The sequence below is a fragment of the Crocodylus siamensis genome, chromosome 6 (genome assembly GCF_052110815.1).
Source record: "Crocodylus siamensis isolate JL-2025a chromosome 6, ASM5211081v1, whole genome shotgun sequence".
NCBI lineage: Eukaryota > Metazoa > Chordata > Crocodylia > Crocodylidae > Crocodylus > Crocodylus siamensis.
This window is the reverse complement of record NC_143400.1, coordinates 11,247,616-11,270,246: the sequence shown is the minus strand read 5'-3', so window position 1 is coordinate 11,270,246 and position 22,631 is coordinate 11,247,616. Positions and strand designations below refer to the sequence as shown.

General features: G+C 60.6%; 3 protein-coding genes and 1 non-coding gene across 5 annotated transcripts; 3 read left to right on the top strand and 1 right to left on the bottom strand.

The window, feature by feature from the left end:
- The first annotated feature begins 20 nt into the window (after positions 1-20).
- On the top strand, positions 21-1,675 carry SNAPIN (SNAP associated protein). Its single transcript, XM_090053367.1, has 4 exons — positions 21-326; positions 504-550; positions 683-801; positions 1,253-1,675. Exons 1-4 carry the CDS (start codon positions 73-75, stop codon positions 1,352-1,354), a joined length of 522 nt encoding a protein of 173 aa, XP_089909493.1. The 5' UTR covers positions 21-72; the 3' UTR covers positions 1,355-1,675.
- A 291-nt stretch (positions 1,676-1,966) lies between these two features.
- Positions 1,967-9,276, bottom strand: ILF2 (interleukin enhancer binding factor 2). The gene is made up of 15 exons (XM_090053366.1): positions 9,178-9,276; positions 8,848-8,904; positions 8,338-8,380; positions 7,113-7,217; positions 6,636-6,713; positions 6,309-6,411; positions 6,155-6,220; positions 5,754-5,870; positions 5,493-5,571; positions 4,600-4,687; positions 4,254-4,315; positions 3,830-3,944; positions 3,202-3,292; positions 2,451-2,620; positions 1,967-2,115 (listed from the first exon to the last, which is right to left on the bottom strand). Exons 1-14 carry the CDS (start codon positions 9,180-9,182, stop codon positions 2,460-2,462), a joined length of 1,170 nt encoding a protein of 389 aa, XP_089909492.1. The 5' UTR covers positions 9,183-9,276; the 3' UTR covers positions 1,967-2,115; positions 2,451-2,459.
- Positions 9,277-9,599: 323 nt separating this feature from the next.
- On the top strand, positions 9,600-9,671 carry TRNAM-CAU (transfer RNA methionine (anticodon CAU)). The gene has a single exon. It is a non-coding gene; the product is annotated as a tRNA-Met (tRNA).
- Positions 9,672-11,335: 1,664 nt separating this feature from the next.
- NPR1 (natriuretic peptide receptor 1) lies at positions 11,336-21,982 on the top strand. 2 transcript variants are annotated; one of them, XM_090053255.1, is made up of 22 exons: positions 11,337-12,179; positions 13,777-13,976; positions 14,771-14,884; positions 15,072-15,207; positions 15,771-15,862; positions 15,983-16,118; positions 16,251-16,335; positions 16,525-16,645; positions 16,730-16,804; positions 16,882-16,959; positions 17,406-17,510; positions 18,075-18,146; positions 18,240-18,399; positions 18,492-18,647; positions 18,737-18,905; positions 19,853-19,999; positions 20,102-20,225; positions 20,414-20,482; positions 20,681-20,855; positions 21,051-21,149; positions 21,282-21,373; positions 21,531-21,982. In XM_090053255.1, exons 1-22 carry the CDS (start codon positions 11,483-11,485, stop codon positions 21,591-21,593), a joined length of 3,165 nt encoding a protein of 1,054 aa, XP_089909381.1. In that variant the 5' UTR covers positions 11,337-11,482; the 3' UTR covers positions 21,594-21,982. The 2 variants fall into 2 exon arrangements, with proteins under 2 accessions (XP_089909382.1, XP_089909381.1); XM_090053256.1 differs by lacking the exon at positions 21,051-21,149 and having other exon boundaries at positions 11,336-12,179.
- The last annotated feature ends 649 nt before the right edge of the window (positions 21,983-22,631 follow it).

The following is a 22,631-nucleotide window of genomic DNA, read 5'->3' as shown; positions in this document are numbered from 1 at the left end:
CCGCGACGTTTCGGGGGGGAAACTACGTTTTCCGCCACGCCTTGCTTGCGGCCCAAGACGGCGCCTCCCGTGATGCCCCGCGGGCTTTGCGTGGACTCCATTCCCCACAGGCCCTTAGGGCGGCCGCCTGACTGCGCTTCCCGGCGTGCCTCGCGCGGGCGCTCCCGGCAGGCGCTGCGAGCTATGGCGGCGCTGGCGGGCCCGGGAGCGGGCCCGGGCGGGGCGGGGACGCCGGTGTCGGGCGCGCGCGATGTGTTCGCCGAGGGGCTGCTCTGTTTCCTGCGCCCGGCCGTGCGCCAGCTCGACGCGCACGTGCACGCCGTGCGGTGGGCGGCTCGGGGGGCAGGGCCGGGGATCCAGCCTCGCTCGCGCTGAGCCCTGGGGTCGTGGGCGTTGGGGCTGGGGGTGCAGAACCTCCGGGGTGGGGGGTGCTTGGCGCGGGGCTGGGGGCAGATCCTTGGGGGTCCCCAGCGCCCGCCTGTGACCCGTCGCTGTGTCCGCAGGGAGAGCCAGGTGGAGCTGCGGGAGCACATCGACAGCCTGGCCACGGGTGAGCCGCGGGGGGCAGGCAGGGTCGGTCTGGGGGATGGGGAGAGGGACTCCCTAGTGTGGGTGTGCTGCAGGGGCCACCCAGGGAGGGGCGTGGTCCTTGCAGGGTGCTGCAGCGCTGCTCCTCCCCCAGAGTTGTGCCGGATCAATGAAGACCAGAAGGTCGCACTGGACTTAGACCCATACGTGAAGAAGCTGCTGAACGCGCGGCGCCGCGTCGTGCTGGTCAACAACATCCTGCAGAACGCACAGGTGGGTGCAGGGCTGGCTGCCGGGACCCTCTGGCCAGGGTTCAGGAACAAGGTGGCAGAGAGGGACTTCCCCTCCTGCTGGGGGCTCTTGGTGCTTCTGACAGGGCTTAGGACAGGGGCTGGCGTTTGCACCCCTGGCTGAATCCCCCACCGCCTTTGTGGCAGAGGAACACTAGCAGGCGGGGCTTCCCTTGGAGAGGGCGCTGCAAGAAGATGGAACTGAAGAGTTCTCTCTTGCCTGAACAGTCCTGGTTCTGTTAGCTTTCTGGTGGCACTGTACATGTAGCTGCCTTGCCCTGAGCTCAGTCAGTCTCTGCCAGGCCAACAGCCTCAGCAAGCTCCTGCATGAGTCAGCTTCCAGAGCCATCTCTGCTCTGCCAGGCAGCCCGTGCAGGTCAGGCTTACAGCCCTCATAGTTCTCCCTGCCCTGATGAACATGCTCTCACCTGCAGGAGCGGCTGCGGAGACTCAACCACAGCGTAGCCAAGGAGACAGTGCGCAGGAAGGCCATGCTGGAGTCAGGGGGCTACCCGCAGGGCTCCCCCAGCAAGTGATGCCACTGAGTCCAGGCTGCCGTGCTGGATTGCAGTGGGACCCCCAGCTCATACTAACTGCCCCAAGGGCTGGTCCAGGCCCACAAGCCAGTGGCTGAGGAGAGTTGGCTCCCCACAGCTCATGTTGTCATCAGCGCCAAGGACACCTGGGCCAGCAGCAGGCAGCTTCTTGCTCTGGGGCTTGCCTGCATGGAGGGGAGGGGACATGGTTCTGCATACCTGCCCCCTGGGCTGGCCGAGACAGCACGCACTAACCCCAGCTCCATGTACTGTACCTCTAAGCTCCAGGTGGCACAATAAAGTGACCCCCCCGCTTGCAAACGCTGAGTGAATAGTGCCCTGCCTGCACCCGCACAGCCCCAGGGGCTGTCTGTCGCTGCAGCAGCACCCACCACTGCAAGCCTCTGCAGTAACTGCAAGACCATGTGGCCTCCAGGTCCACTTCCCCCCCAAGCAGCTGCACCCACGTCACAACCCTGGGCTCCTCCAAAAAGGACTGTGCACCCTGCTCCAAGTCAGCCACGGGGACCTGAGGCCAGACCCCCAAACTCTGGCTCCTGGAGCACAGAACTGTTCCAGCGCCTGCTCCTGCACCCAGACGTCAGAGCCACATAAAAGGGCAGAACTTTTTAATGTTAAACTATAAAAGCCACAACAAAATACAAGTATCGGTTGATGTAGGGTGACGCGGTAGGATATGATGCTCGCTGTAGGGGAGGACAGCCTGGCCTCTGTTCCTCTGTCCACAGGCTGGACGTGCCCTGCAAGAAAAGCAGGCAAGTGCCTGTCAGGGGAGCTGCAGGGCGGACTGGTGGCCTCCTGCTGCAGGAGGAAGGAGGTGGCTTGGAGGGGACAAAGATGTCCTGGAGCTGGTGGGACCCCAGCCACAGCCCTAAGGGACATCCCCCTCACCCCAGCACAACTAAAGCCAGATCACCAAGTCTGGCTTTGCCCCCAGGATGAGAGGAACTGCAGTGGAAATAGGGTGGGTATCTAACACTTCCACGTGCCTGGGGGGCTATGGGAGGGAAAGCGCTGTACCCAGCACCTCAGTGACACAGCTGCACTGCACCCCTGTGCTTCAGTCAGGCTTTACCTGGTCGGGTCATTCCTGAGTCTCCATGCTTTCCTCCTCTTCTCCTGCTGCTGTCTCCTCTTGATTCTCCTCTTCCTCTTCTCCTTCCTTCTTCTCCGGGGGCTTCTCATACGCCTTCTCAGAAGGCGTCACTATCACACCATCCCAGGTGGACATTTCCGAAGCCAAGTCTGCAAACAGAAGCAGCATCAGCAGGTGGTGACCCACCAGCATGGCCCCCATTGCCACGTGCATCCTCACAGCATTCACCAGAACAGGGAACTAACAAGCACTGCCAGGAAGGAAAACAGAAGGGCATAACTTACAGAACCAGGCTTCGCTCCTGCTGGCAGGGCTCATGAGGAAGCTGAGGTGGCCCCTGAGCCAGCCACACATGCTCTGGGGCAGCAAGCTTTTTGTGCCTGCCCACTTCCTTCCTACCTCAGTGGCCAGCTCCCGAGTCACAAGGCAGCATTTACTGCAGAGCAGCAACCTGCATCCAGCAGGGAACTTGTACTGATCCCTGGCTGCTCGCTCAGCCTCCTGGCTTGCCCATCTGGGATGGCCTCTTCCACAGCATGCTTGTGTGTTGAGCCTCTAGCCACAAACCCTTTGCATGGAAGGGCTCATTTCCCCATCAGTCTAGTAACAGAACAGTGTACTATTCTCCCCCACCCACCAAAACATGGGGTGTGACACTCCCAGCAACAGCTCTCAGCATCCCTGGCACACACTGGTCCTGCCAATCAGCAGTCGTGACACACTAACTTACAGCTGGCATCGCCCTCCTGTCCCAGGATCTTCCTGTAGCCTCCATGCGAGAGGATCCGGACGAGCGTCTGTGCAGTGTAACACACCATGTCCTGTGAGGGGTAAGTGGGAGAATCAGTGTGTGCTGGAGTCCCTGCACTGGTCTTGGACAGGTCTCACGCAGTGTCACAGTTGGAGGGTGTGCTGCCCCAGATGTGTGTAGCCAAGACTCTAAGCCATCCTGCAGAGGGTGGGTCTACTCCAGCCCCAGGAAGAGGCAGTAGTCCTCTAGCACTCTCTTCAGTAGACTAGTTTGTTAATCAGGAATGAGGGGGCTGTGCAAGTTTCTTATTCCAAGGCAGTGGGTTCCACCAGTTCAAATCACCCTCCTCCCAACCAACTATGGCAAAGGGTGCTCATGCCCCTTGCGCCACTTCAGCTAAACTAGTCAAGAGGCCATCTAAGGCACCAGGTATGTTTCATACTGTAAGCACATCCCCTTCCCCAAAGCCCCAACAAATCCTAGTCTGTAAGAGAGGCAGGGTACAGACTGGGGTCTAGGCAGTTTCGTAGGGGTGCAGCACTAGCAAGCTGCATTGACCCTCCCCACACTGCTGCAGGGGGACTGCACAGGCACAGGCTTTCCTCACCTGCTGTTCAAGTGTCATGACCGTGTGGACTCTGAAGTTCCCACTCTCACAGGGATCGGTGATTCCGACAGAGCCAGGGAGGAAGAGCCCGGCCGCCAGGATCTGAAGGCAACGCCTATGAGACAATTAGAGGTTACCAACAAGCAGGTCCATTTTAAACACCACACAATCCCATATATTGGCTTGGTGATGCAACAAGTCCACTCTGTTGCCCCACCCTCACTATCGTGTTTGGTCCCTGTGTTGGAGACTTGGGCAAGGGTAGCAGCTAGCTAGAAGCATCTGCTTTGGCTAGTAAATGTGCCAAAGGGGTCCGAGTTCTCTCAGCCTGGAGTATGTTCAAAGTGGGAAACTCAGAGCTCTGAGCAAATCCAGAGGAAAGTTTTGGTTCGGTCTGCAAGGTATTGTGCTGTAGCTGCCATACCTGTAAGCCACATTGAGAGCCAGGGGCTGCCTGGTGGGATTGTTCATCACAGCATAGTGCCCCTGCACGAAAGGGGAGAAGAACGTGGTTAGATACAGGCTCTATTTTAGGAAAGGACAAGTTTAAGCCCCCACAATCCTGTGGTGGCAGAAGTTATACGTCCCAGGGCTTATTCCACAAGGGCTGCGTCTTTCAGCCTGGAGGAATGGACACTAGAGCACGTTCTCTCCACATCCTCCGCAGAATGGAAGCCCACGCCCCATGCTTGGTTGCACTGGCCAGGGAAGCCCAATCATGTGTCAGACACCTATCGGCATGCTAGTCCCCCCCTCTTCTGTGCACATACCAGGAGGTCAAGGATCCATGGAGTGAGGGGCTCGAAACCAGGGAAGCGAATTCTCAAATCCTTCAACAGTCGAATCAAGACTTTCACACTGGAAGTTTATAAGAACAATGTTTAGAGGACTGCCATGGCTGCTAGAGCATGTTCTAGTGCACTAGGAATGCCTTCCTTTTGGGGCTGGAGTGAAGACATCTCCTGATGAAGCATATCAAAGGGGGCTGCGTAATCACCTCCCAGAGAACCAGCAGCTCATTTCCCACCAGCTCCCCCACAAATGAACAAGAGCTGACCCTGTAGAATCACACCACTCAGGCAGCAATGAGCTCCAAGTATGTGCGTGAAAGAACCAGACAACTGAGAAGTTGGCAGTGCTTGTGAGGCACAGCAGCCCAGTATTTCATAGATTTCATAGACATTAGGGCTGGAAGGGACCTCAGAAGATCTTTGAGTCCAGCCCCCTGTCCCAGGGGCAGAAAGTCAGCAGAGGTCATAGGATCCCAGCAAGAGTGACATCCAAATGTCTCTTGAAGGCATTCAAAGTAGGTGCTTGAACCACCTCTGGCAGCAGTCTATTCCAGACCTTGGGGGCTTGGACAGGAAAAAAGTTCTTCCTTATGTTTAGCCTGAAACGGTCATGGGAGGAGTTTGTGACCATTCAATCTAGTCATCCCTTGGGGCACTCTGGTGTACAGACATTCCCCCAGATCCTGGTGAGCACCCCTTATAAACTTATAGATTCTTATTTGGCTGGCTAGAAAGGAAGCCCCCACAGCACTAACAAAAGGACAGTCAAACTGAAGGATCAGGGGTTAAGCTCCAAGGGGACACCCCCCACGCCTCATCTCATACAGCAAAGCCTATTATTTTAGTGCGACCTCAGGGGTGCCATCACTTACGTGGACTGGGAAGCATTCTCCTCAAACCAGCGAGCATGCCTGATAGCAGCCAGGGCACTCTGCAGCACTTTGATATCCACTGAAAGAGGATCCAGAAAGGCAAGATTTAGGCAGTCAGAACTTTTGAAGACAATCAGCCCAGCAATCAGCTACCCAGGAGGGTCACTGTTAGGGCAGGGGGGACAATTATCACAGGCATCAGTACAGACAAACCACACACACACACACACACACAGATAGCCAGGCTTTGAGACATCTTACAATGCAACTCTGGGTCCAGTTTGCGGAGGTTGGGTGGCACAGTTGTAATAAGGATCTTCACTGTAGCATCAGCTGAGCTAATCTCAAAACCAGTCTCATTGGTTAGCATGGTCAGGACTGAGGGAACAAAGAACACCACAGCTACTTCAGTGGGGTGGGAGCAGGGATACTACAGACCTCCACAGACAACCCCAGAACACAGAGTAAAAGGGGAATGGATGATGCCAGGCTCAGCTGTGGGGCTGCAGCACTATGCTGAAGTCTCTTCCATGACATCAGATTTGTCCTGAAAGTAGTAGTCCTGGCCAGAGGGACTCAATCTGTCCCTGTTTACTAGGCATGTCACTCCACTACTTGTTCTACTCATCTCTATCCCCACTGCCCACAGCAAAGGGTCCAACCTTCAGTAGGATCCTGGGCTCTCAGACTTTCCACCACTTTGTTTCCCAAGGCAGCAACTGCTTCCACTACAGAGAGAGAGAAAAAAAAAAAAAATGATTGAGGTATTGGAGTGGTTCTGACTGCCACACCCAATCAGGAGCAGAGGACACTTACAGGTAGGCAGGATTTTCAGGATCACCACCAAATCAGCTACATTGTGCCCTGTCGTCATGGTGCCCTTCTTGTAGGATCCCACCTGGCGGACTTCTTCAATTTGCTGTTTCAAGAGAACAAGCCAAGAGTTAATACAAGCCAAGAGCATGCAACTCAACTTCACAGCCTCTCTCAAGAGGGAGCCTCCAAGGTCAGGAGCAAAGAAACCAACACAAAATTGACCTGCCTCATGAGGACAAGGAGAGACCCAACCAGACTAAGGCAGCCTCTGAAGAGCTGCACCAACCCTGCAGACCTGGCACATCTCCGCAGACAAGACTGACTCACCACTTCAAAAGTTCCTGGCGCCACTATCAAGTTGTCAATCACGTTGTTTATTTTAGTCACCAGAGACAGGATGGATGCCTGAAAAATATGAGAATGCACAGTGATGGTAGCAGCAAGTGACCTTTTCAACTTAAGCTGCAAGACAAATGCAAGCCTTTGTCTCAAAGGGTGGGAAAGGATGGGTTTTGGATAATCCTGAGACATGCAAAGGAACAGACAAGTCAGGAAAAACAGATTTAAAACCACTTTCCAACCAACATAGCCCTTTTCCATCCTACTGCAGGCTGGAATTAGCACCCAGCCATGGTCCTGTCCCTTGATCAAGTTGAGAGATGTAAAGCTAGGTATCCCTTTGCTGGAAGATGATTTCTGGTGTTTGTTACAAAAGAGTCTACACTGAATTAAGAGTAACCTAGCACCAGTTTGAGTCCAGGAAAGTTTTCCATAGGAAGCGCATGGGAAGCAAGCTTTATTAACCTGCTCAGCTGCGGTTGGAGCCAGATCCTGGTTTCTCTTCAGCAAGGCTTCACTGAATGCCGTCTCATCAGCTGCAGGCTTCACGCGAGGAAAGGCCATCTCACACTGCAACAGGAGCAAACATTAAAGCAGCAGCCCGACAACAATACAAGATCTTTGGTGCAGCACTTAAGAAAACAAGCTTATCCCAGCTTTCCTCTCCACATTCCCTAGTAGCTTCTAACTACATTTTCTTGCTTACAGCCTTTTGGACATGGCATCCAGGCTGCACATTCCATTTCTACTAGGTTCAGTGGAGTAAAAAGAACTTCCCTGCCTACCCACATCTTTACCGAGGCTCCAGCATCAAGAGCAGGTCTCTGAAAAAAAAATCGCACCTTAGTTACCAGAACCTGCAGCAAGGCATTGCTCTGCACAGAAGCTTTTTAGTTTACAAGCAATAAAATGACAGAGAGAGAAGTAGGACTTAAAAGGTAGATCTCTAATGATGGGTCCAGCTGAGTACTAAAAGGCAGTAAAGCATCTGAGACCTATTCAATATCATACTCAATTTCCTAATGAGACTCCTGCCTGTAGATATTCAAACCTCTTGAATTGTTGCAATGGGAACACAGATCCTGGCCTTGTAAAGCAAGGAAACAGTTAACCCATTTTCCCTGAGAAAGCCACACCTGTGTGTCCCTACACCAGACAGGCTCAATGAAGGAAGGAAATGAGCTCCTCCTCTTCCTCCTCTATAAGAAGACAGAGAAGAAAGTTATTCCTGTTTAGTCCACACAGAAACCAAGACCTGGAGGAAGGCCAGACTCTACTGCTCAGGGAACCTGGCTAAGGTAATGCACACTTTGGGGTACTGGCTACAGATCTGGGAGAGGATTTTCATTTCCTGTTCCACTCTTTAACAGTGGGATAGGTTGTGATTCGTGTTAGTGATAAGCACCAAGGCTTTCCATACTACATCATCAACCCTCTGTCAAATACTGCACGTATGCTGCCTCAAAGACCTACTTGCCTCCCGCTCACTCGAGCAAGCCAAGAATCAGCCACTTGTTTTTGGTTTTGAAATGCGCCATTTCCTATGGCCCTACAGGATGTTCTGCTATTACATTCCCTAGTTTAAAAGAAACAAGCAACTTTTTTTTACTTCAACAGAAGTGTTATTTTCCACTACAACCCTGCTGCTGTTTTATACAGCCAGCACCAAGCACTGTAAGAGGTTACTTACCACATAGAAGTCAAAGGGAATGTGTGGCACAAAGGGCCTGAAACTAAAAGGAAAAAGTGGGAGGAAATGGAGGTGAGTTCTCATTATATGCAAGGGACTCCCAATCCTTCCCCCCGCACCCCCAAAAAAAAAAACTTTTAAGAAGCTTTAAAATGGGTGACTAGACATATCCCACTCCTTAGGAATCTAGTTTGGAGGAAAATCAGAATTGCCCTTGACTGGGTCAGACCATAGGACAGGTCCAAGTTGCCCAGCCTCCAATCAGAGGGGTGGAGAGCAGAACTGGAAGGGAGAGCAAGATGCATCTGACCAGTGTTTTTACCACTACTCCCTCACACACAGACTCCAGCACTGGAGATCTAGGAAGCGTCGCTTCTCACGGTGGTTTAGGGCAGAAACAGGCTAGAAACTGTCAGCCCCGTGGAGCCCCCTCAGCAGCCCCTCAAAGAGGGGTCCAAGGTTAGGGAGGCAGCACTCCCAGCAGCACCCTCTTCTGGAGATGGCACTCACCCACTGCCAGGGCCCCTGGACCCGAAACGCCCGCCACGGCCGCGACCTCGATCACCCCTGGGGGAGAGAGAAGAGGCCGAGAGTCACGGCTGAGTAAGCCTCCCGAGCCCCTGTCCCGATGGCCAAGCCCTCGGGGCCCCTCTACCCTCTTCATTCTCCCCCCACCGACCCCTTCCCGCGAGAAACCCCCACCCCTTCAGCCCTCCCTTGCAGCAACCCCCCCGTGGGGCACCCCCTCCTTCCCCCGCCCGCCAGGCCCTGCCCTGCCTGCGGGCTCCTCAGCCCCTCCCCCTGTCCCGACCCCCACGGGCTTCCCTAGCCGCCGCTCACCTCATGGCGCCCACTACCCCCGAACAATGGAACCCGCTGCTGCTGAGAAGCCGCCGGCCAGCGCTGTCCACTCCGCAACAAGCAGCCCAGCGATTGGCTCCCGTGCGGCCAGCCGCGGCCTGGTATTTTCGCTCGCTGTTCGGCTATTGGGTTGCTTCCCCATCTATCTCAAGCGAGCCAATCGGAGAGGGAGTGCTGGGCCAATTACAGGCCCGGGGGGGCGGGAACAAGAAGGCGGCAGTTGGCGAGCGGGCCCGCGCTACTGCGCATGCGTCTTGCAGGGCGCGAGCGCGGCCGGGAGGTGGCGCGGGGCGCGCGTGGAATTGTCCTGGGGGGGGGGGATCTGATAGGCGCCTTCGCTGCGCATGCGTGAGTGGCCAGACCTAGGCTTATGCTTACTCATAAGCGGGTGGATTTTAAGGAGCAGAGTGGCGCAGCGGAAGCGTGCTGGGCCCATAACCCAGAGGTCGATGGATCGAAACCATCCTCTGCTAGTTGGTGTTTTTGTTTTCGCTCCTTTTGGGTTAATTAAAAAGCTGGGTAACTAATTAATTAGCTGTTCTTCATTACTACGGCCGGCCTGCTTTTTCCTACTGTCCTGTGTCGCCTGGGGGGGGCCTCCCCACACCTGAGGAGGCACATCCAGGGATCACGTGGTCTCCTGTGCCAGGGTGGGGGCAGAAATAACCCCCTGTCCCAGGGCCTGCCCTGCCATCCCTGCCTGGAGTTGCTGCTGCCCCAGGGCTAGGCCTGTTCCATACCCCTGGGCTCCGGGAGCCCCTACATGGGTTTTGCTGCCTTGTAGCCCCCCAACCCTGCCCCCCAGGGCCAGGAGAACCCAGGAGTCTTGGCATCCGGGCCTCTGCTCTCCCAGGGGCAATGCCCTCACTGCCTTGTTCCTCATGAATGCCCCATCTGCCCAGGGGAAGTGTGACCAGGGGTCTGGGGACCCTGCCCCAAAGAGGCGGCAGATGGCAGGGACCCCCTCCCTGTGCGGCAGGGCCCCCACCTACCTGCCCTGCTCTTTACCTGGGTAATGGACCCCATTAGCTCCCCGGTCACTTGGGAATGCCTGATTGTGGCAATCCCATGCCCTGCACTAATGAAGCTGCAAAAGCACCTCCACTTACCCCAGCTGCCAGGGGGTGTGACCCAGCAGCCCCTGTGCGGGACAGCGGGCTGGCAGGATGTGCCCAGGTCAAGGGTGCAAACATGTCTCCAGAGAAGAGACAAGACCTGCCTGGGGTCAGCCGGCAGGGCAGGATCGGGGCTGTCAGGGATGAGAGCACAACCAGCTGCTCACAGCACCCCCCACAGTGGGGCCCGATTCTTGGCCCAGGCCACTGGGCTCCACCCTGAACAGAGCGAGGGAGAGGGTCGGGGGCTACGCGTGATCACCTGACTCAGGCAGTTGGCACTTGGGGGTGTGGCATAGAGCCTGGCAACACTGGAGGGCAGAGCCCTGGAGCTGGGCACATCTGGGGGCCTGGGGGCTGTACCAAGATAGGGCAGGATCAGGCCCCCAGCTGCCAGGATCAGGTCCAGTGTCATTGCTGGGTGGGGGGCGTGTGCAGTACGCTTGGTGTTTTTCACCCATCTGTGTTTTTCCAGCTGAATCAAACCCTTTCCCCTCCCCCCGCCCCAACCCCCAAGCTGGGGCAAGGCACTGCCAGTATGGGCCATGGCGGGTCTGGAGGTCCCAAGGGGTTCAGGGGGGTTCAAGTGGGGCAAGTTCACCTGGGAGCCTCCAAACATGTGCAGAATTACCCCCTGCCCCCCCCCCGCCCCAGCCCCCCAGCTGTCTCCCAGCTGCCAGGACAAAAGGGGGGAACAGATTCCCTCCCATGCAACCCCCGGTGCCCCCCAGCCAGCCCCATGCCCTCCCCCAACCTGGGGAGCCAAAGGCCACCCACTATCCTATAGCCCCCACTACCCCCACACTCCTCTCTAATTATGGCAGAATGCCCTGGGGGGTAATGCATACAGCCTGCATAGCCACCCTTTGTACCCCCCACCCCATCAAGATGATAGATTTACCCCCGGGGGGCATCTCTCCCTGCCTCCCCCTACGGGCACGGGGGCGGGGCAGGCCGGCAGCTGCAGGCAGGAAAGGGTTAAGGCGCCGTGCAATGATAACAGCCCTTTTGTCGTTGAATGAGGGGAAGGAAAAGCGCTGCCTGCCCGGGAGATAATCAGTCGCTCGCTGGCGCGGCACCGAGAAGCAGCGCTGGGTGGCGGGGCCGTGGCAGGGCGCGGGGGCGCGATGCCACAGGCCTAGGGCAGGCGTGGGGACAGCAGCAACGCCATGTGGCGGGCACTCGTGGCACTGCTGGGCGCGCTGATGAGCGCGCTGGGTGGGGCGCGAGACCACGAAGCCAACCTGACCATGGCCGTGGTGCTGCCACGCCACAACCTGAGCTACCCGTGGGCCTGGCCCCGGGTCGGCCCAGCCATCCAGCTGGCCATGGAGCGGGTGAACCAGCGCGCCGACCTGCTGCCGCGGCACCGGCTGCAATGGGTGTTCGGCAGCAGCGAGGACGAGCATGGTGTGTGCTCCGACTCGGCCGCACCACTGGCCGCCGTGGACCTCAAGTGGGCCACAAATCCCAGTGCCTTCCTGGGACCCGGCTGCATCTACGCCTCGGCGCCTGTGGCCCGCTTCACGCGGCACTGGCGCCTGCCCCTGGTGACGGCAGGCGCCGAAGCGCACGGCTTTGACAACAAGGCGGACGTCTATGCACTGACCACACGGGCTGGCCCCAGCCACCGCAAGCTGGGCGCCTTCGCCGTGGCCCTGCAGCGCCACTTCAACTGGACACGCCACGCCATGCTGGTGTACTGGGATGACAAGCTGGATGACCGGCCCTGCTACTTCGCCATTGAGGGCATCTACGTGCAGCTGCCCGGCTTCCACAACCTCACCGTGCTCGACATCCCCTTCAAGGACCAGGACAAAGCCAACTACACCTTCCTTGTGCAGGAGATCAAGAGCAAGACACGGAGTGAGTGCCCCCAATCCCTGCCCCATGTGCCCCACAGGCCCCAGGCCCACTCCGGGCAGTGAAGGTTTGCCCCAGCGCTCCGGGCCAGGCTAGTAGGAGGGTTCAGGGTATGGGTGAGAAGGGGATGTGTCTGCCGTGACCAGGGTGGGGGAAACCGTGCCCCCTGCCTTACTCATGGGGGGCTCGGGAAGAAGCAGAGCCCCGCATGGGCCAGGGGACAAGTACATCCCCCTTCCTGTTCCCCTTCCTCTAGGGCGGGAGCTCCCAGCAGCTCCCCCAGCCTCCGGGATCGGGGAAGGGAGCAGCCCGGGGATTGGAGAAGGTGGCATCCTCGGGGAAGGGGTTAGCCCCCCCAGTCCCAGCTGAGGTGGGGGGCTGGGCACAGCCAGATGGGGGTGCACCCAGGGCTGGGCACCCCCACAGCTCCTCCTTTCTCCCCCCGGACCCAATCCTGAGTTGCTGGCCAGTCCTTGGAACCTTTCCCCCGACGTCCCTGGGCTTTGGATCGGGCCCTAATGTGGTACAAGAGTGTGTGTGTGTGCATGTGTGTGTGTGTGCACGCGTGTGCATGCATGCACAACAGTGCACACACACAGGCGTGCCATGGCAGAGCCCTGTTGCACAAGCACAAGGCTGGTGCTGAGCCGCCTCCAGTCCCCATCACCCCTGGCATGTCTCGGGTGTCCTGGCAAAGGATCCCAGCCCCGACATGGACGGGGAAGCATGATGCAGCCACCAGAAGCCCTGGGGGGGAGCCATGACGGGTCCCCAGGGTCCTTCTGGGGTTGACCCCCCGGGGTCCTCTCACCAGCTGCTGTCACTGGGACCCTCCATTGCCCCACCCTGGGCACCCCCTCCCTGTCCTCTCCCCACAGCTGGGAGCCCTGAAAAACAGCTGCAAGGCTGAGGCAGCTCCACGGCCACAGAGCCTCGCACCCCTGGGTTTCCAATGGGCCCTGCAGGAGTTGTGGCGGAGGGAAGGGTGCGCGCCCGCCCAGCCCATAAATCACGGCAGCATTTTGGCAGCAGCAGAAGGAAACAGAGTCCTCAAAACAGGACGTGGCAGCCACGGGGCGGGCAGGCAGGGCAAGGCAGGCCACGCCACATGGACCAGCCCCGCTGCAGCCCCGAGGGGCACGTGGCCCCTCACCCAGCTGGGCAGGAACACGGCGTCCGCGCGGCAGGACAATAACAGGATGTTCCCTGCATGCCGGGCTGGGCCAGGGAGGCAGGGACGGCTCTGCTCCCCTCTGTCCGGACACGGCCCTCTGAGCCGCCCATGCCTGCGTGACTCTGAGATGCCCACAGCGGCTCCTGGCACCTGCAGCCTCCATGGCGACCGCTGTGGGGTTGCCCCCATCCATGGGGGTTCTGCGGACCCCCATGCCTCTGCAGTACCTGTTGCTAAATGAGGCAGGTACCAGGCTGTGGTGAGCCCCTGCCACTGCTGAGGTGCAAGTCCCTGGCCCTGGCCCAGGGCTCGGCCTCATGCACCGTGTCCCCTACCCAGGCCCAGAGCAGGTGGTGCCAGGGACCCCAGGGGTGGGACACAGTCAGAGCTGGGGTGCCCCCAATAACTGTGCCCCCCGCCCCACAGTTGTGTACGTCTGCTGCTCCCCGGACACTTTCCGGCAGCTGATGCTAGAGGCGCAGCGCGAGGGGCTGACCCGGGGTGACTACGTCTTCTTCTACATTGACATCTTCGGGGCCAGCTTGCAAGGCACCCGCTTCCCCGAGCCCCGGCAGCCCTGGCAACGCAGGGACAAGCATGATGCCAGCGCCAGGGAGGCCTATGAGGTACAGCCCACCAGGATGCCTGGGTTCTCCATCCAGGGAGCTTGGCAAAGTGTGGGACGGCTGTGCCAAGAGACGGCACCCAGTGCCCGAGGGCTCCCAGGGCTGGCCAGCATCCTGGGATGGGGCGGCAGGTGCAACAATGGGGCCTTGTGGAAGCTGCTGAGCTCCCGCCAGCTTCCCTAAGGGCTCAGTGCCCTGGCATGGGGGGAATGCTTCGGGGGGGCTGCACCAGCACTGGAATCTTTGCCCCTAGCAGGGGGCACAAGCCCTAGGGCGGTTCATGGGTGTCATGAACGTGCGGGGGCTCAGCCGCATGGCTGGCCCCTGCAGGAGAGGGACATGCAGCCCTGGGCTCCCGCGGGGTCTTGCCAGCAGCTAACGAGGAGGAAGGAAACCGGATCATTTTCCTGGGGCCGAGTGGACTCTATTAATAGCCCCGGAGCGGAAAGTCACCCCCCCACCACCACCGCCGCCGCCACTGTCCCTAGGGAGGCCACAGCTTGGAGTGGCTGGAGATCCCCGGCAGGGCCCGATTCTGGCTGGCGCGGGGACCAGTCCCAGCCCCTCACCCGAGGCCCTGGCTCTAGCCTCTGGCGGCAGGTGCTGTGGCTGGAGCCTGACGGCAGCTCCAGCTGCCCCCAACTCCATCCCGGTACATGGGGTGAGGGCAGGAGATTTACCTTCCACCTCCCAGGACTTAGCGGGGGAGGGCATCTGGCTGCAGAGAGGGGCAGGTGACCTGCTCTGGGGGCATTAACCCCTGCCATGCCCCCTTCCCTCCCCGTGTCCCACAGGCCGTGATGATCATCACCTACAAGGAGCCCGAGAACCCCGAGTACCGGCCCTTCGTGCAGGAGCTCAAGGCTGCAGCTTGCACCCGCTTCAAGTTCACCATGGAGGACAGCCTGGTAGGGGCCCGGTGTGGGGTGGGGTGGGGTGTGGTCTGGGGGGCAGCAGCCCTGCTTGGGGGGGAACAAGGTGCAAGGTAGATCAAAGCTGGCAAGGAGCAGCACAGCATGGACAGAGTGCAGTGCAGAGCATGCATGCATACACAAACGCACAGCCGGGGGCCCTGAGCCGGTGCACACCTTGCAGATGAACTACATCGCAGGCGCCTTCCATGATGCCGTGCTGCTGTATGCCCAGGCCGTGAACGAAACCCTGGAGCAAGGTGGTGATGTGGGTAATGCCACTGCCATCACGCGCCAGATGTGGAACCGCACCATCTATGGTGAGTACCAGGCCGGGGGTGGGGTTAGGGTCTCCTGCCCTGTCCTGCCCTAAGCCGTGTGCCCTGCCCCTGTCCCTGGAGCTGCTGCCGGCCTGGGAGGTAGAGGATGACTTTGGCCAGGAGCCCCTTTTTCCAGGGTGCCCTGAGAACGAGGGTGGGGAGCCCCAGCCCTACCCTGCCCCGCCAGCCGGATTCTTTCCCACGACGCTCCTAGGGCTGGTATTTTTAGTGGCACTGGCGCCATGTAGGACTGGAGCCGCTGGGTGCAGATTTACAGCCGGCGGGGCCACAGGGTGGCACGGCTCTCCCTGCTGGACCTGTCGCGCATCCCCCGCACTGCCTACCCTGGCAACCCCCCAGAAACAGTAACATGCTGGCCAGAGGAGCACCTACAAACAGCTCCCTTATCCCATGAAGGAGGCTGCATCTGCACAATGTGACATGGGCAAGGGGTCCCACCGGACCCTGACACCACGCCAGAAGCAGCCGCATCTGAGCCCGGGGTTCTCCAGCTGGGAGCCACAGGATCTGTCTGCCTGAGCCCAGCTCTCCCCTTCCCACAGGTGTCACTGGCTTAGTGAAGATTGATGAGAACGGGGACCGGGAGAGTGACTATGCACTGTGGGATATGGACCCTGCGTGGGGCGAGTTCCAGGTCTGTGGGGGCACCAGGCCCTGCCCCATGGTGGGATCGGCTGCCCACGATGTGCTTTGGGGGGCGAGGGAGTTGGGACCCCAGCCCCGCCTACCCTCCCATCGCTCTCCCCTTCCCCAGATCGTGGCTAGCTACAACGGCACCAACAAGAAGATCCGTGCAGTGCCAGGCCGGCACATCCACTGGCCTGGGAACGTGGTGCCCCCAGACGTCCCATTCTGCGGCTTCGACAACAGCAACCCCCTGTGCCACCAAGGTTGGTGCTAAATCCCTGCTGGCTTCCTATTGGCCCCGGAGCCTGTGCCCAGTCCTGTCCCTGCAGCCCCCGCCCCAGGCTAGATCCAGCCGTGTGCACAAGGTGGGTCCTGACCCCAGTTTTGCCTTGCAGGCAGCTTCTCCACGCTGGAGATCCTGGCGCTCACGGTCAGCCTCATCTTCTTGGCCATCGCTATCGCCTCCTTCTTTGTCTACAGGTGCCGGGGTGGGCAGGGGTCTTCTCCGGCCTACACCCCTCAACATTAGGGTCTTGTGGGGGGTCTCCCAGCCCTGCGGTGGGGAGGGGGTGCAAGGGCAGGATGGGGGGAGCTGGGAGTATGGGGATGCAGGGCAGCTCTGGGGGCATCTGACCTGAGCCCTGACCCCGCTCTGTCCTGGGGGTGCAGGAAGCTGCGGCTGGAGAAGGAGCTGGCGGCCGAGCTATGGCGCATCCGCTGGGAGGACGTGCAACTGAGTGGGCTGGAAAAGCACCTGCGCAGTGCTGGCAGCAAGCTCACGCTGTCCTTGGTGAGCACCGCGGGGACCAGCCCCGGGGCCAGGGGGGCTGGGACAGTGCCAGTCCCACAGCTGATGCCCCCTTATTCCCTGCAGAGAGGCTCCAACTACGGGTCCCTGATGACAACCGAGGGGCAGTTCCAGGTCTATGCCAAGACGGCCTACTACAAGGTAGGGGGCTGGGCTGTAGGGGGGAGAGGGGGCCCCTGGGGGCCCCTGACACAGAGCTTCTCTGCCATTTGTCCCAGGGCAACATTGTGGCTGTGAAGCACCTGAACCGCAAGCGAATCGAGCTGACGCGCAAGGTGCTGTTCGAGCTCAAGCATGTAGGTACCAGGGGCTGGAGGGGGAGAGAGACACAGCCCCCAGCTCATTTGTATCCATTTATGCAGCTCTGGGGGGAGGGGGCAGGTAGGCTGGGCCCCCAATCTGGGAGTGGGAGTATTGGGGCAACCGTGTGCCCACTCCCTCCAGCCTGGGCCACACCAAGGTGACAATGGTTTCCATCCACAGCCTCCGTAACATGAATACAAGGTCCCCTGCCTGGCCTCCCCCCAGCCCGGTTGACCCCTGTGGCCAGTGGAGGGGGAGGGGGTCCACGGGCCAAACAGCCCCACCCTTCCCATGGCTGGTTCCAACAAGGCCTCGCTTCTGCAGCACTCGCCAGGACACCGTGTCCCGGCATCAGCGCGAGGCCTGAGAAGGGATGGGGCGGGGGGGGGTCACACGTGCACAAACAGCCCCCCCCCCCAAAAAAAAAAAACCTCCACAGATGAGGGACGTCCAGAACGAGCACCTGACTCGCTTTGTGGGCGCCTGCACCGACCCCCCCAACATTTGCATCCTGACCGAGTACTGCCCCCGTGGCAGCCTCCAGGTATGGGGCCGGGGGTGCAGGGTGCCCAAACTCCTAGTTCCTCCCTGGGGCTCGGTGGGGAGTGGGGGGCAGTGGTTAAAACGGGGCCCCAGGGAGCCCGAACTCCTGGGTTCCTCTCTGGGACAGAAGGATTTATTCATTGAGAAGCAGGGGCGTGGGGGAGGGGTGCGGCAGCCATCCTTTCTGCCCCCCTCCCCCAGGGCTGCAGCCTTCCAGGGAGGAGCTGCTTGCCAGGGGGATGATTTATGGGGGGGCCTCTTCTCCCTCCCCAGCCCCCGCCCACCGGACTCCTGGCGGCCTGCCCTGCAGCGCAGGCATTTCCTCTCCTGGAGGGGAGAGGGGGAAGGGAGGGTGGGAGCCAAGAGGTGTGAAAGGCCAGGGAGACCCCCCCGCACCACCCGAGCGAGTGTGGAGAGGGCTCTGCTGCAGGCACAGCCCTAGTGTAGGTGCTGCCCTGGGGCCCGTCCCAGTCCAGGGCAGGATTATCCCCCTCTGAAATCCCATTGGGTTGCTGGGTGGGGGGAAACAAGGGTCTCAGCCCCCTTGTGTTGCCCACCCCCCCAGGACATCCTGGAGAATGAGAGCATCACGCTGGACTGGATGTTTCGCTATTCGCTCACTAATGACATCGTTAAGGTAGCCTGCCCCCCATGCAGACCTCCCCTTTTCCCCTCCCACGGAGCCCTCAAGTCCCAGGGGGTCTAGCGGCTGACCCTGTGCACCGTGCAGGGGATGCAGTTCCTGCACAATGGCGTGATCGTGTCCCACGGAAACCTCAAGTCATCCAACTGTGTAGTGGACAGCCGCTTCGTGCTCAAGATCACGGACTATGGGCTGGAGAGCTTCCGCACTGCGCCTGACTCCGACGACTCCCACGGGCTCTTTGCCAGTGAGCACTGTTGGGGCCTGGGCTGGGGGGCCAGGAGTCCCACTCCCGTGGGGGGTCCACCAGTGGCCATGCTGACCCTTGCCCTCCCCCAGAGAAGCTGTGGACGGCGCCCGAGCTGCTGCGCATGGAGATGCCCCCAGCCCGTGGCACACAGAAGGGTGACGTGTACAGCTTTGGCATCATCCTGCAGGAGATCGCACAGCGCAACGGGGCCTTCTACGTGGAGGGGCTGGACCTCAGCCCCAAAGGTGTGGCAGGGTGTCCCATCCCTGGGGGGACAGTGTGGAAGAGCCGGGGGTTCCCGGAGCCCCCCAGACTGAGCCTGCCCCCTCCGCAGAGATCATTGAGCGGGTGAAGAGCAGTGAGTGCCCCTGCTTCCGGCCCACGGCCAGTGTGGGCTGCCACGTGGAGGAGTTGGGGCAGCTCATGCGGCGCTGCTGGGCTGAGGACCCGCTGGAGCGCCCCGACTTCAACCAGATCAAGGTCCTGCTGCGCAAGTTCAACCGGTGAGGGCGGCCTCGCGCTGCAGGATCCACCATGGGCAGACCCAATCTGTAATCGCAGTCAGACCCCCTTTGCAGCCAGTCATCATGGTCAGACCCCTCCATCCCTGCTAGACTCCCCCCATCACAACCAGAACCTCTTCCCATCATGTCCAGGACCCTCCCCATCATGACTGGACTCCCCCATAACAGCCGGGACCCATAAGCCAACACTGCTAGACTCCATTGAATCCTGCCCAGACCCCATCCTCTATCACTTCTAGCCTCCTGCCATTACAGCCAGACCCCATCAATCATCTCAGTCAGACCCCATCGCCCCCGCCTCAATCCCTGCTGGACTCCCCCAATCACGGCCAGATCCCCATTACAGCCAGACCCCAGCACTGCCAGAAACATCTCCATCATAGCCAGATCCCATCAGTCATCATGGCTCCCCCTCCCCCCCTTCTATACTCCCCACATCCTGGCCAGAACCCATCCGCCATCACTGCTAGACTTGCCAGAACCTCACCCCCACCATCAAGGCTAGACCCCCCCCATCCCAGCCAGACCCCATCAACTATCACTACTAGCCCCCTCCCCATCAGTGCCAGAACACCTCCCCCATCATGTCCAGACCCCCCATCACAGCTAGACCCCATCAGTCTTGCAGCCAGATGCCTCCCATCCCTCCTAGACTCCCCCCATCACAGCCAGACCCTATCAGCTATCCCCCACCATCATGGCCAGACCCCCATCAGCCACTCCCCAGGCTCTGCCCCCCGCCCACCATCTGGCTCCGGAGGGTACGTGGGTATCCCCAAGCACCGTCCACATATATGCAGGGTCATGCACCCTATCCACAGGAAGTCGGGGCGGTGGTGGGGAGCAGGGGGGATGCAGGGGAGAGTGGAGGTGTCCTCTACCCGCTTGCCCAGCGCTGGTGCAGGCCCGGGCCCCATGCCTTGCAGGGAGAACAGCAGCAATATCCTGGACAACCTGCTGTCGCGCATGGAGCAGTATGCCAACAACCTGGAGGAACTGGTGGAGGAGCGGACACAGGCCTACCTGGAGGAGAAGCGCAAGGCCGAGGCTCTGCTCTACCAGATCCTGCCCCAGTGAGTGCCAGGGGGGTTTCTCTGGGCCCCAACTGCCCCTCACACCCTCCTCAGGCAGAGCGAGGGGCTTGGCAGTACCCCCATTCACCCATTCCCCGCCAGCCCCGTGGCCGAGCAGCTGAAGCGCGGTGAGACGGTGCAAGCCGAGGCCTTCGACAGCGTCACCATTTACTTCAGCGACATCGTCGGCTTCACGGCACTGTCAGCCGAGAGCACCCCCATGCAGGTGGAGGGGCCGGGGGAACACCCCCAGGCAGGGAGCTGGGGGGTTGTTTGGTACAGGGGTCCTGGATGCAGCCAGCTCTGGGGTGGTGCGGGGAGGGCATAACACCCTGCCTCAATGCAAGCCAGGAAGCGTAGGGGGTCTTGGGCAGGTGAGGGGGTCTCACGGCTGCACCCCCCACCCCGTGGCAGGTGGTGACACTGCTGAATGACCTGTACACCTGCTTTGATGCCATCATCGACAACTTCGATGTCTACAAGGTGAGGGGCAGAGAGCCAGGACACCTGGGTTCTCTGCCAAGGCACTCGGGACTCCTGGATTCGGTCCTTGGGGGCACCAAGGTCCCCACCAGGAAGTGCTGCCTGAGGGGCAGCCTGGAGGTGCCAAGGGCCAGACCCTGAAATGGGGCTGGGGAGAATGAGGGGGGTCCTAGCCGTGTCCCCCTCGCCTACACACAGGTGGAGACGATCGGCGACGCCTACATGGTGGTGTCAGGGCTGCCTGTGCGCAATGGGAAGCTGCATGCCCGTGAGGTCGCCCGCATGTCACTGGCGCTACTGGACACTGTGCGCTCCTTCCGGATCCGGCACCGCCCTGACCAACAACTCCGACTGCGCATCGGCCTCCACACTGGTGAGTGGGGTCAGCTCAGCAGGGATCCAGGGACAGCCACGACTCAGGGCATCCTTGTCCCTGTGTCTCTGGGTACAACCTATACCCTGGTGGGACAGGGCTCTTTGGATGGGTCACGCACATGTATGAGATGAGGTGGCAGGAGCCCCATGCCAGGACCCTGCCCAGCACCTCTATCTGTGTCCCCCACCCCAGGGCCTGTGTGTGCGGGGGTGGTTGGCCTAAAGATGCCACGTTACTGCCTCTTTGGGGACACAGTGAACACGGCCTCACGCATGGAGTCCAACGGGGAAGGTAACCGGCCGGGGGAGAGAGCTCCAGCCCAGACCTGGGGGGAAATGGGGGTCGTGGCATGGTACCAGGGTGGGAGGCAGGCAGGCAGGGCAGAGCCGCCCCACGGTGCTGACGGGCTGTGTCTGGGTCCAGCCCTGAAGATCCACTTGTCGGCGGCGACATGCGCTGTGCTGGAGGAGTTTGGCTGCTTCCACCTGGAGCTGCGCGGAGATGTGGAGATGAAGGTGATGCTGGGCATTGCCCCCCAGCCCCACCCCGGCCACTGCTGCCCATGAGGGGGGTGTCCTGAGGTCCCTTGTCCCCTGCCCCACTCCAGGCTCCCTGGGGGAGGGGCCCTGCATATGCGGGGTTTCTCTTGCCTGACCACGGTGCTCCCCACAGGGCAAGGGCAAGGTGCGGACGTACTGGCTGCTGGGCGAGTACCTGAGCAGCACCCGGGGCTGAGCCTGCTGGTTCTAGGGGCTGCCTGGGACCCTCCAGCAGGACCCCCACCGCAACCCCAGGATCCCGGCCTGACACAGCGGTGATGGGCACCCCATGGCCTCTGCGTCCCCTCCCTGGTTCCCACGGCCTGGAGGCTGAATGCAGGCACCCCTAGGGGGGTGCAGAGCCCCCAGCTTGGACCGCGGCCCCGCCTGCCCCCCCCAGCGTGGAGCCTCCATCCCTGCACCGAGCAGCGAGGGCTCAGCCCTGTCCCTGGAGCCAGAGCTGTGCACACAGGAGGAGCTGCAGAGCGTGGACGGAGCCGGTGGGGGGCAGCCCACCCCCACCCCCTGGGTGGCTGCGCAAGGACCTTATCTGTAGAGCTCTAATTTTTGTAATAAAGCCTGTGTATCGCACCCGCCTGCTCTTATGGCCTGGGGGGGCAATGGAGCCCCCGCACATGGGGGGATGCAGCTGGGGGTCCAGGCTGGCTCTGAAGATCCTCTTCTGGGGGGTCCTGCATCCCTTCCCAGCCAGGCCCTGCCCAAGCCAGGAAGCTGCGGCCCCTGCCAGGAATGCGCGGGAGGCAGGGGCCAGGCCGGCACAGCCCCCTGGCTCCCGGCAGCGCCAGGCAGGGCCTTCCCGGGCCTCGTCCATCAACATCAGGCCGGGGGGGGGGGGGGGGGGGGAAGCGCAGGCAGGCAGGGCTTGGGGGTCACCCCAAACCTGGGGGGAAGCCAGAGGGCAACAGAGGGATGCCCCAGGTTGCCCCGACACCCAGCTCCTGGGCCAGGCCCATCCCAGGTCATGGGGGCTTCCCAGGCACTGAGCCCCCAGCCCTGGGTGCAAGGCCTGGCAGGCTGGGCGCAGGGTCTGGTCCAGAACCGAGGTGCGGGGGGGAGGGGGGAGGCAGATTCCTTAGCACAAGGGCGTGTGTACGCACGCAGGGACGGCTGTGTGCAAGGAAGAGGCGGGGGCAGGTGCACGTGCAACAGGGAGAGCAGGTGGACAGCGGTGCACGTGTATGCACGGGGCACGGGTGCCTGGGCGCTGGGGCGT